This window comes from Microtus oregoni, unplaced genomic scaffold (assembly GCF_018167655.1).
Source record: "Microtus oregoni isolate MIOR12 unplaced genomic scaffold, Mior012 000015F_ref0000493, whole genome shotgun sequence".
NCBI classification, from domain to species: domain Eukaryota; kingdom Metazoa; phylum Chordata; class Mammalia; order Rodentia; family Cricetidae; genus Microtus; species Microtus oregoni.
This window is the reverse complement of record NW_024543074.1, coordinates 43583393-43596533: the sequence shown is the minus strand read 5'-3', so window position 1 is coordinate 43596533 and position 13141 is coordinate 43583393. Positions and strand designations below refer to the sequence as shown.

At 37.4% G+C, this 13141-nt stretch overlaps 1 protein-coding gene across 16 annotated transcripts in view; it reads left to right on the top strand.

Annotated features, from left to right (window-relative positions):
• Window positions 1-13141, top strand: part of Rapgef6 (Rap guanine nucleotide exchange factor 6) — a 172095-nt gene that overhangs the window by 115085 nt on the left and 43869 nt on the right. For 7 of the 16 annotated variants that reach the window (XM_041664172.1, XM_041664167.1, XM_041664174.1 and 4 more), the window contains 4 exons: window positions 1010-1250; window positions 4682-4693; window positions 6748-6905; window positions 9407-9421. In XM_041664172.1, coding sequence (XP_041520106.1) covers window positions 1010-1250; window positions 4682-4693; window positions 6748-6905; window positions 9407-9421 — 426 coding nt within the window. Of the gene's footprint in view, window positions 1-1009; window positions 1251-4681; window positions 4694-6747; window positions 6923-9406; window positions 9422-13141 lie in introns of those variants that run through there. The other 9 variants (XM_041664170.1, XM_041664176.1, XM_041664168.1 and 6 more) reach the window with 4 other exon arrangements.

The window sequence follows — 13141 nt, the reverse complement described above, 5'->3', positions numbered from 1 at the left end:
GAATGAGAAATTCCTCATATAACTAAACAGTAGAACTATTGTGTGATGGTGCTGTCTCACTCCTCAGTGGATAGCCACAAGAAATGGAGCCAGGAACCAGAGATACCTGCATGTTGTGTTTTGTTTTTGTTTTGTTTTTGTTTTTGTTTTTTTTTTTGCTGCTTTTACAAATAGCTAAGATTAGAAGTCATCTTGAGGCCCATTAATAGGTTAAAGGATGATATATAATACTCGGGAATATTAAGCCAAAACAGAGGTCAAATCTTGACACTTGGCCAAAGTGGATGGAGCTGAAAGACATTATGCTAAGGTACCCCAGTCTGACACACAAAGACAAGTATGGCGTTGTCTCTCTTCTGTGGCAGCTAGAGCAGTGTTCACCTGAAGGCAGGGTAAGATTTCTAGAGGTTAGGAAAGATTGAGGAAGAGTGCAAAAATGAAAGATATGATGATGTATGTTGCATGAATGCATAGAATGACATCCTGATCTTCACAAGTATGCACAATTAATATCTGTTGGGTGTGTTGTTGTTGCTGCTGCTGTTGTTTGTTGTTGTTTTAATAAGCCCAGTGGAGTGGCTCATACATGTAATCCCAGCACTTGGGGAGGCCAGGAAGATAACTGAGAGTTCAATCCCAACCTGTGAAGCAAAATCCTGTGTCAACACAACAAAAGGAAGGTGGGGAGGAAAGCAAGAAAGGAGAGAGAGAAGTGAAGGAAAGGGGAAAGGACAAAGAAAAGCATCCTCTCAGGCTGGATGCAGCTCAGTTGTGGTATGGGACCAGGAGATCTCATTTAATTTAGTAGTGCACATTTTCACACACGCTAACAATATACCTTTTTTGTTGTTGTTGTTATTCCTAATGACTTAATTTTATCACTTTGGGGATCGAGCAGATGATTTTAAAATGAGTGTGAACCTGATGGTATGGTATTTATTCCTAAAATGTGTTGGTAAAAACATTTTAGTAAGGAAAGGGAAAATGATGAATTTGTTTATTTCCACAGTGTTCAAAGAATTGCTCAGTAGGACTGAACAAGAGAAATCTGGTATACCTCATATTCCCAAAATTGCTGAAAAAAAAAGTAATCGCCATTCAATCCAAGATGTCCCAGGGGATATTGAACAGACATCACAGGAGAAAGGAAATAAGAAAGTTAAAGCAAATACTGTTTCAGGTGGAAGAAACAAAATCAGAAAAATTTTGGATAAAACACGATTTAGTATCTTGCCTCCAAAACTGTTTAGGTAGGTAATACCAATCTATTGTGTTGGATTGTCATATTAAGTGAAGTTTTTATTGTAGGGATAAGAATCATGTTTGTTTTATACATCATAAAATCTTTAAATAATACATGAGTAAAATCTAAAAATCTCTGCATTATCTCTGTGGCTTTGTCACTATATAGTAGCTTTTAGTGTTGTGAATTTTATTAAAGACTGTTTTATGTATTTTTATGTTTCGAGTTCAGTTTCAATCACTATCTATAAATTTGGATGTTAAATTTTGAGGTACATCTATTGCTGGTAATTTTTGAGTTTTTAAATGCCATTTTTTTCTGCTGGCATTACTTATTCTATCCTGAATTCTAATGGTGAATTTTTTGATATTTGGGTTTTTCCAGACAGTCATTCTGTCTGTATATCACGCAGTGGCAGGAGCTCAAAGAATAGATGTATTCCTGAGGCTTCTTAGCCATCCAACCTTGCAGAACTGGTAATCTCTGGTTCCAGAGATTCTCTGTTGCCTGTCTGAAAAAATGTGTAGAGGGATTAAGGAGATAGCTGATGCCAACTACTGTCTCTCTATACATATGGCCACACACAAGCTGTGTATGCCCCCATTACACACATACACAAATCTCAAAGATCAGGACATATTCTTCCTGAGTTCTTCTACCCAGGGAAACAAATTTTCTCTTCTTTCAATTTGTCACTTACTGGAAACTGGTGCATCAGATGGCTTTGCTTTATACTTCCACTTTAAAGCTCATTCTTGTTCATTTCTAAGTCACTGCTTTCATTACTGTGAGTAGGTTATGAAAACTATAACTTTAAAATAGCAAAAATATTTAATATTGTACATATCACAAACACTGAGACCAGTTGAAGCTGGGTGAAGAAACTGTTAGAGTTGTAACCCACTCTAAAAGAGGTCGGGGAGAGTTTGAGATGACCAGAGGTCACTGTGGAAAGGGAAACAAATCCAGAGGCCAGAGAGCAGAAAATAATTCACATGGCGAGTTCTTTAAGCAGGTAATGTCTTGAGTTTTATTTCCAGAAGCCTTGATGGATTGGTCTGGATTGTGTACATTGTTGTGTCTCATACTCTCCGGAGAGTGGACTGGTTCATAGCAGGAGACGAAGTTGCTGTCACCAGGAGCAGCTAGTTGAGCATTTCCCACATGATAACTTTGTATTAGTAACAAAGGAAGAAAAATCTACTAGAAATGGGTGTGTGTAAATTCAGAATGTATTTTTATTTAGTTTTTCATTTATTAATCAGTAGGCATTTTGAGGTTTTTTGCATTCTGTGCCACAAGAAGCTGTTAGCTAAATACAAACATGAATAAAAACGTGTTACGCATGTCTTCTATTCATGTAGCATAAAATGGCAATCATTTCAGTTGCTGAAATCCTAAAAGATAAATTAGAATCATACAGATTTCTGAGGCCAGTTTTGTGAGAGCTAGTTTCTCATTTTTATCTGTCTGACTCTGTTTTTGAGACCATATATTTTATTATTATTTTGATACAAATCATTTAAAGTGAATTTGGATAATTTTTTCTGCAATTTTTGAGAGGATTTCCCATGCAAGGCAAATGTTCTGCCATTAAACCATAGCACTAGTTCTTGACTTTTTTGAAGCAGGGACTCCCCATGTAGTTCCAGCATGTACTGTATTTATTCTGTAGTCCTGCCTAGTCTCAAATTCTTCAGCCCTGTTGCCTCTTCTTCCCAAATGCTAGAAACAGGTATGCATCACCACATCCAGCAAATGATTGCTTTTTTGCAAAAGTGTGCAGTCTAGCTAGATGTAGGGAAATCTACAAGCCTAGCATTCAGAAACTCATCCAAAGCGTTGACCATTTTGCAGAGAACACAAACAGGAAATGGAAGAAAACTATAAACACACAATGTCTACTCCCGGTGATGTACCTCCTCCAGCAAGGCTGCACTATCTAAGTCGCCCTAGACAGTACTACCAGCTGGGGGACCAAGTATTCAAATATTTACGCCTATAGGGGACATACTCATTCAAACCACTACAGAGATTCCCCCATTCTGAAGAACTCTTAAAAGTCATTTAGGGGGAAACATCACTGTGGCATCAGTAGATAAGAGAGAAAATGAGTTCAAGTGATTGTATAGCTGTTTATCTAAGGATGCTGCACCTTTTCCATAGAGCTCGTTGATGGTGATGTCCTGCTGTGTTACTCATACTGGCCTCAAACTCCTGTAGTCAAGTGATCCTCACAAGGGTTAGAAGTATACTAGCCGGGCGTTGGTGGCGCACGCCTTTAATCCCAGCACTCGGGAGGCAGAGGCAGGCGGATCTCTGTGAGTTCGAGACCAGCCTGGTCTACAGAGCTAGTTCCAGGACAGGCTCCAAAGCCGCAGAGAAACCCTGTCTCGAAAAACCAAAAAAAAAAAAAAAAAGTATACTAAAAGTCCAAGTACAAGAAAGTGGTTAGAAGCCAGGCGGTGGTGGCACATGCCTTTAATCCCAGCATTTGGGAAGCATAAGCAAGCAGATCTCTGTGAGTTCAAGGCCAACCTGGTCTACAAGAGCTAGTTCCAGGACACAGGCTCCAAAGCTACAGAGAAACCCTGTCTCAAAAAACAAAAAAAAAGAAAAGAAAGAAAGTTAGCTAAATAGTATGTAGACACGAAAATTAACAAGGACGAATGTCCAGATGTCTGTTTTGGGTTTTTTATTTTTTATAAAGTACAAATAAGTTTTCCCTTTTTCTTCCTTTATCTTCGAAGTTTCTTACTTTAAATATTTGGATTTTTTTAATTGAAATTAAAAATTAAGTAAATGTGCCAGTTGTTGGTGGTGTTTACCTTTAATCCTAGCACTCAGGAAGCAGAGGCAGGCTGACCTCTGAGTTTGAGTTTTCCAGCTTGGCGGAAAACAAACTCCACTCCTCCCCACATGACCCCAGAGGAGGAGCAAGAAGGAAAGAATATAAAAAGCCATAGATACTTTAGGTAAAAGTAGATAACACTTAAGTCTCAAACAATTACATACTTTTGAAGTGAAAAATTATTCCTAAAAAGCAATGAAAATAAGTTATTGATCTGAGTGATTGATTTGAGGGACATCTGTAAACTATAATCAAAGTACACTTTTATTAACTGGAGAATATTAGACTGTTCCAAAATCAGATTTCCTTTTTTTTTAATCACTCAACTTTTATTCTGTATCTTCCTAGAAATAACATTGCTTTGTTTTGTGCATCAAGAACTATTTTTTTCTCCAAATGTCAGTATATTTTTTGTTTGCTTTTAATGTTGAAGTTATTTTTCATATGCACATTAGTGATGTTTTGTGCCCTCTTTGGTTTTATAAGGAAGCTAATTACTTTTATTTTAAATAAGTTTAGCGTTAGGGAACTAATTATTGAGGAATTTTTCAAAAATGTCTTGTTTCTGTTACTGCATCACCTCTCAGGAGACTGTTTTGGTAAGAAATGACATAATTATTTCTCAAATAGGTTTTATCCGTTAAACTTTAAGCATGGATTTTTTTTGCCAATTGTTTCATTCCTGTCATAGCTTGAATTCTGCATGACAGAATTTTCATGTCTACATGCTCACACCTAAGTACCATGAATTTATAGCCTGCCTTACATGAGTATAGCTAGATAAGGACTTTTAATTAAAAAAAAAACTTTATTTTGTAAACTTTATAGTGAAGTCCTTTTAACCAAAAATTCTGACTTAGTGCTGGGGACATGGCTTAACTGGCAGAGTGCTTGCCCAGCATCTGACTGCTCTGGGTTTGATCCTAGGCACCACATAAATCAGATGTGGTGCTGCAAGCATGGAATACCAACACTTTGGAGGTGGAGGCAGGAGGATCAGGCATTCAAATTCATTCTCACTACTAGAATGTTGAAAGTCAGCCAAGGCTACAAGAGACCCTGTACCAAAAAATAATTCTACTTTTAGTTTTGTACTTTCTTCAACTTTGTTAGTAAGAGTAGATCACCTCTTTGTGTCTTTGGATTCAGTTACCTAATTTTATGAATCCAAAAATTGCTGAGTTTTCAGAAATCAGTTAGACTATTGCTTAAACATGTCTTTCTACTTTTTCTGATTCAAATACTGACAGCTTTTCTTATCTTCTCTTAAATAATCTTAAAATGTTTATTTTTTGACAGCCAGCAGTGCAAACCAAGTTGTAGAGAGGTAGTTTAGGGTAAGCGGGAATTGCTTACCAAATAAAACCTTTCTTCTCCCAAGAGTAAACTGATGTTTCTCCTTGGGAATAACTAGCATCATTTCTATCAGTTGTATTGTTGTGCCTCTACTTCTCTGTGTCAGTTAAAATAAATGTTCCTCCTCTCCAGCTTTGAATTGCTCTTATTTTAATTTGGTAAAAGTACTTGACTTCTTTTCATAAGAACAGGAATACCATTTTTCATCTACTTTAGCTGACTTAGCTCTTCAACCAGTGGCAAGCTAGAGAAAGGACCTGAGACAACCAGCTAACTAACAGTCTGTCTGCCATTACAGTGTTCCACTCCCTCATGCCTCCCTGACTATGCAGCTCTCTCTTGTCCTGGCTGTCCTTGTTTTCTTGCTATTATTAACACTATGTTACTCTCCATTTTGTTTCATTACATAGTCTGCCTAAATCTTATATTTTGCTTTAATATATTCTATATATTCCATATCGCTCGTTTTTGTAGGTTGTAGTTTAATCTTTGCCATGATAATTGGTAAGTGTTCTGTGATCCTGTTTGTATAGCAAAAACAAGACAGGAGACTGTGCTGAGTAAAATTTACATGAGAACAGATACTAAGGAACATATTTCAACATAAGTCAGTTTAGGGAGAGAACTCTGATTTTGGTCTTTGGTGATGATGGAAATCTTTTGCACTGTGATCCTAAGTTCTCTAGAACAGTTTTACTTATAATTAAACAAATACTGGAAATATACAAAGTTTAACTGACAGTGTTTATGTATTTCCTTTCTATGATTTTAGAATTACCTATGTAACAGTTCTAAGTGTTATAAAAGTTTCTTGTTGCCCTAGGTAATGGCTTTTTAGTTAATATGTGTTTTTGAAACCTAAAAAGGGAACAAATTCTTCTTACTGATTTAAATCATCTTGTGATTATCATGTGTTTGGAGGGGACACGTCCTGTTGTGTGGCTATGTATAGCTTAGTAAATATATTTGAAATTTGAGACTGGCAAATTTCAAGCAGTCTCTAAACATTCAGATTGAGTTTTTCTGCCAAAACCAGAAGAAGCAAATTCAACATTATTTGTGATATAGTAGAATTACTTCCGTTTTATATTTCATTTTAATGTAATTTTCAAAAACATTTCATTGCTGTCTCTTCATTATAATTACTCTTTTTGGTTGCTGAAATGTTTTAATCTTAACTGCTTAAGTCATTACACTGAATTGAGTTTGTTGTTATACCTTGAGCTTAGGAATCCAAATTGTTTGCTTTGTAAGTGCCTTCTAATACTTGAAAGTGATATATATCTATCTTTTGAAGTGATGGAGGCCTGAGCCAATCACAAGATGACAGCATTGTGGGAACCAGGCACTGTAGGCACAGCCTGGCTATAATGCCAATTCCTGGAACGCTCTCATCCAGCAGCCCAGATCTCTTGCAGCCCACCACCAGCATGTTGGACTTTTCCAATCCTTCAGGTAATGTTTCTATGTGATGTCATATGGCCAAAGTGGTACCTAATACACAGTCACTTGTGTCATAAATACTGGTTTTGCCTGCAGAGTTTACCTCTGGTTTTTGGGTTCATGCAATAAGCCAGGGAAAATTATGTCTTTTTACCAAAGCAGGTTACTTCTTTCTAAATTAAAACTTCATAATAAGAGCATCAGTGATAGTTTTCAGAAATTGATGAGTGATGGAATGAAAATAAATGACTGTAAAATTATATCTATTTCAGCACCTGAAGCTAAAGTTGTTTTGCGGGGGGGGGGGGGGGGGGAGACACTTGGTTTTGGTTTGGTCAAGAATTATTATCATAGTATAACATTGTTTTCCCTTCTAATGGTTTTCAGGATGGAGCATCAAGTTGTTTTCTGTATGTGTTGGTGCCCAGAGGCATAAAATTTCACATAAGACCATGATCTAAAAATCTCATTGTAAAGTACCGATTATATGCCATACACCACTTTTCTTTTCCAGAAAAAAAATTAAAAACTGAATATGTAATTGCACCCAAAGGAAAGATGGGGGAAATGATCCCTCAGAGTGTTTCTGATTCAACTTAAATTTTTTGTTCTAATGCTTAAAGGAACAGCATTCATTCACATATATTTCAGTGCCAGAAAGAAAATACAAGTGTATTGGTAAAGTTTGTGTTTTCCTATGGCAACTTAAATAAAAACCCTTCAACATAAGAGAAAACATTTACTGAAGGTTGTACTGTACATTATATAGCAGCCTAAAAGCTCCCACGGTTTAACAAAAACCCAGACTAGTGAAAGTAGCTGTGTACATTGCTTCCTCCCATTCCCAGCTCATGCTAGAGTTTCTGCACACAGCAAGTTGGTGTTGTGCATCATTCTTTCTGTAAGCCGTCAAGACTGTAAAGCAGAGATTTTAATGAATCATTGTTTCACTTTGAAAGTTCTAGTAGTTCCTGTAAAGGGTTGTGTCAGAAGACAAATCAGAAATAAGTACAAAACTGGCTGCCAGTATGTTAAGTTATTTGCTTTCAGGAAAGGTGAGCACTAACGTGTCACAAAGGCAGGGAAAAAGCAGGCTAGGTTCAGTTCTGTGACGTAAGAGGAAATGCCTGTACCAGGATGAGGATGTGTTTTGTAGATGAATGTTCTTTCTAACCACCTGTTCTGACAACCTGTTGCTTCATCATTTCTTGCCTACGTGTGTTTGACCACCTGTAGGTTCTCTCTGCATGTCCAGTCAGCTGCTTCTTACTCTAATGTGTTACTCTCAAGTACTCAAGCTAAGATCCCCTATTTTTCATCAACACTTTCAGCACCTTTGGTATTTTGGTTTTTTTGAGACAGTGTTTCTCTGTGTAGCAGCCCTGGCTGTCCTGGAGCTCACTTTGTAGACCAAGCTGACCTCAAACTCACAGAGCACCGCCTGGCTCACTTTCAGCGCATTTTAATGACTTCTCATGTTCATCTTGTGGTAGAATCAAAATCTATTTTACTTTGTATGTAGGTGTTCTACAGTGGTGTTTCTTACACTCCATAGAAGATTCACAACTAAAAGATTTTTACACTCCCAGAGAACAATCTAAATATGCATGTTTTTTGAAAGCAGTTATTTAGAAAGGGCATATGATATTACTGATTTGCTGATTTTTATGATTATATTGCCATCCCAAGCATTTATAGATTCTCGGGATGAAGACAGGCCAGCACAAGGCCTGTTAAAAGTTAAGACACTTGCCTCCAAGTCTGACAACCAGATTTTTGTCGGAACCCACATGGTAGAAGAGAACTGTCTCCTACATGCCATCCTCTGACCTCTACATGCATGTATACATCATTATCATCATAATAGTAATAATAGTAAATAATAATAGGGTAAATAATTAGAAAGTGATGCTGAAGGAATAAAGAGGGACTTAAGGGAAAGAAGAGTGAGAAGTGGAAGGAGGAGGTGGACAGTATTCCACATGTAGAACTGTATCCGCCCTGAGGAGCAGGTACTTCTCAGATAGCTCTCAGATTGGATTCTTAGTTCTTTCCTTGAGAGCATCCTGGAAGGACAGTGAGATGCTTTTTAAATCTGCTTAGAGAAAGTCTAATGCAGCTGAGGCTGCAATGTGTGTGCATGTCATGTTACAGCTGGATACACCTATCAGCTCACTTTTGAAACCCCCAAATGCACAACTTTGTGAAAGACTTATCCAGTAATATATTATTTGTATTTTTGTTGGGAAAAACTATTACAAGCTTTAAATTCAGCTTCTTACATTTAACAGCAATACTAAAAGTTAGCTCTGTCCACACACTTGATTGCAATGACTGTGTGTCATTAGCCAGTGTTTATTGATGTTTGTCGGTCAAGCTCAGCTATGTTGAGTCTGTATGCATAAAGTTCTTACTAGATCAAAATCGCAGTGCAGGCAAAGCTGCAGAACTACTGAATAGTTTGATTTGATTGCTGACTTTTTATAATTTTGCTTTATTTTTGCTGCCTACAGCTGTTGGTTTTTACTGTAAGTATCTTGGTATTCTTTTTTCTTTTGTGTATAGTTTGTTATTTTCAAAAAGGTCATTTGATAGAGAACTCAGTGAAGAAGGAAGCATAGTTCTCTTTCCACTTGTGAGGTAGTGCTCATTGGTGTAAACCTTTTATTTATTTTCAGTGACTATGTATGTTTTTTCTTCATATAGAGACAATATACATGCCACTTTACAACTTGTGAAAAGTTTTTTAAATTTTTAGTTTTTTTACTGTGTGTGTGTGTATGTGCAAACATGTGTCATGGAGTGCTGTGGAAGTACTTTTTCATCTAACATAAGTTGAAGCTTTAAGAATTCAGAGTATGGAGCTGGGAATGCAGCTCAGCTGGAGTGCTCACTTATCTTGTAGAAGGCCTAATTCAGTCTGTGCAGCTCTCACAGCTGTCACAGTGGCACAGGCTTGTAACCCCAGCAGTTAGGTGGTGATCAGAAGTTAAAGTTCACCCTCAGCTTCGTGGCAGGTTTGAAGCCAACTTGGGCTACATAAACACATCTCCAAGAATTTTTTTTTTCAGTGTGGCTAAATGAAATTTGACTCCGGTCCCTCCTACACCCACTGCTGCTGCTGCCAAGTTTATATACTTTTTATATACTCTTTATGGTTACTGTATCATTTAGTAGCTAAAATCCTATTTTCAGTAGCAAACTTAATTTTGCCTTATCTAAAATCTTTGATGCTTTTTAATTATAAGTACAGATATCATGTACTTTTTAAGTAAAACTTTAGAGAAAGGGAAGTACAAGTGTCTCCACCCTTCAGATTTTACAATAATTTACTTAGATCTTTTCACAAGTTTCGTTGAATGTAAAATATGGCGTCAATCGATCCCTTTAATTGAGATGATACACACTTCCACTCGCCATTTTATTTAACAGAGTTCCTTAAATATTTATGTATTTGATATGTTCTACCAACACTGTTTAAAGAGTTGGTAAAAATTCTTTAAACTAGTTCCAGTAATGGGCATTTGTGTTTTTGCTAAGTCTTTGTGTTCATGAATGGCCACCTGTTTTATAAATGCATTGTTTTGTGGAGATTTTGTCTCGTTGTATAAGTGCCATAAAATAAGTAAAATACTCACTACCAGTCCTTGATATGAGTAGAGCAAGTGTGGCAATAGTATGCCATAGTTTTTGGTGTGTGTGTGTGTTAGTGCATGCCCTGGTCACTTTGTGAGCTGTTCTACTTGTTACTGTCTTTCCTTGAACCACTTTCCACTCTCTTGAATATTAGTGAATTTCCTGAGGTCAGAGACTTGTCTGCTTTCTTTGCCACTGTATTTTCTTCACCTAAAACACAGTAGAATACACAAATGCTCGGGTGGGGGCGGGAGTAGAGAATGAAAAAGTAAACTTTATTTTCTTAAAGATCCTTCTAAATACCTGAAAAATTATTCCATCTTTAGTGTAATCTCAAGGGCAGTACATCCTTAAAAGGTTTTGTTTTTGAAACAGGGTTTCTCTGTGTAGTACTGGCTATCTTAGAACTTGCTAGGTAAACCAGGCTGCCCCTCACTCAGATCTGCCTACCTCTATCTCCCAAGAGTCAGGATGAAAGACATATGCCACCACAACCAGCTCCATAAAAGTATTTATTTACTTTATACACACCAAATTAAAGTTATCACTCTAGAGGGTGGACCACTACTCCACAGTTACAAACACTGACTACTCTTTCAGAGGATCTCGAGCCAGTTCCACGGATTCGATAGCACTGCTGGAAAATGGTGCTATCTGTACAGACAATCAAGCATACTCGCATACAAGTGAATAATCTTCAAAAACACATGTAGTTAGTGCTCCAAAAATGTGTTTCTAGCTTTTAAATTCAGATATCTGGAACTTCTGTTTGTTTCATTTGTCTTATTTGTTTCATTTCTTAAAAATAAAATCTAGCCGGGCGGTGGTGGCGCACGCCTTTAATTCCAGCACTCAGGAAGTAGAGGCAGGCGGATCTCTGAAAGTTCGAGGCCAGCCTGGTCTATAAGAGTTTCAGGATGGGCTCCAAAGCTACAGAGAAACCCTGTCTCACAAAACCAAAAATAAATAAATAAAATAAAATCTAAGGGTCTGGAGAGATGGCTACTCTTCCAGAGGTCCTGAGTTCAAGTCCCAGCAACTACATGGTGGCTCATAACCATTTGTAATAAGATCTGGTGCCCTCTTCTGGCCTGCAGGCATACATGCCAGCAGAACACTGTTTACATAATATAAATAAATCGTTTTAAAAAAAGAATGTGTTGAGCTGGGCGGTGGTGGCGCACGCCTTTAATCCCAGCACTTGGGAGGCAGAGGCAGGCGGATCTCTGTGAGTTCGAGACCAGCCTGGTCTACAAGAGCTAGTTCCAGGACAGGCTCCAAAACCACAGAGAAACCCTGTCTCGAAAAACCAAAAAAAAAAAAAAAAAAAAAAAAGAATGTGTTATAAAAATAAAATCTGAGGGCTGATGAGATGGCTCAACGGTTACATGCACACTTTCCACTAAAACTGCCCAACTAAATTCTGTCCCTGGGGCCCACATAGTGGAAGGAGAGAAACCAACTCCCAGATTTTGTCCTGCTTTCCATATAGGTGCTGTGACGTGTGTTTGCCCCTCCAGTCATACCAGCACACAAATAAACAAATCAATTATATATAAATAAAATGTGAATCTCTGAGTTAATAAATACTGTACACTCCAGGTCTTTTAAAGCATGTCTTTCTGGGACTGCAGTGATAGCTTAGGGGCAGACTTGTCTAGCATATATAAAAGCCACCATCATCATCGCCCAAAAATAACTACTTTTAATGGAATTTTTGTGTATGCATTTTTGCTTCCTGACTAGAATTTGCAGTGATTATATCATTTTTTTCTTTTTGATTCTTTTGATCTCATATTTACTGTTCATCTAATTCTATATTATCTACATCTATCATGAGCCAAATATTATGTTTGGCCCTGTACATGATTCTTCATCTGGCAGCGTGTTTGTAAATAATGTACATACAGTGATTCTAAAATAAACAAAGGTGGTTCTCTTGCTGGTGCCAGTGAGGAGAAACTGTTTTTCTTCTGATTTCACTGTTCTCCAGGTTGGCTTTCATGACATTGGCAGATTTATCAGGTTTCAGTTGTGATGCCTTTGGGTAAATCCTATTTACAGATTTTTTTTTCTAGCACCTTTTTTTTTTAACTTTCTGTTATGTGACTACAGGAACAATTTGTCTTTCACCTAAGGAACAAATGTTATTAGAAAAGTAAAGCTTTTGAGCCTTGTTCAAGATACACAACTCTGTGTTCCTTCCCAGAAACAGAGTGTGAAGTTATACAAATCCCCACCCTGTCTGTGAATATATTCCCCTAAAGATGCCTATAAAGGGACAGACATTTTGCCATTCCCTCAAGGTCAAACAAGATCTCTTGCTGAAACTTAGCCTCCAAAACTGTAACAGAGAAATCCCACTTCTAGGGCTTAGAACCCAGTTCATGAAGAGTTCAGGTACACCGTTTGGTTCTTTATTAAGGAAAGTATATGGTGAAACCCCTTCGCTCACTTTCCTTCTGACAGCCAGTCTTCTATTTCCTGACAGCAATTTCCAGCACTAGGCAGAGAAGCATGCCTGATTTGGTGAATTATAAAACTGTCTAACCTTAAGTTGTGTGAGCTCCAAAATAACAGTGCTATTAGCTACACATCAGAGACTCACTCAT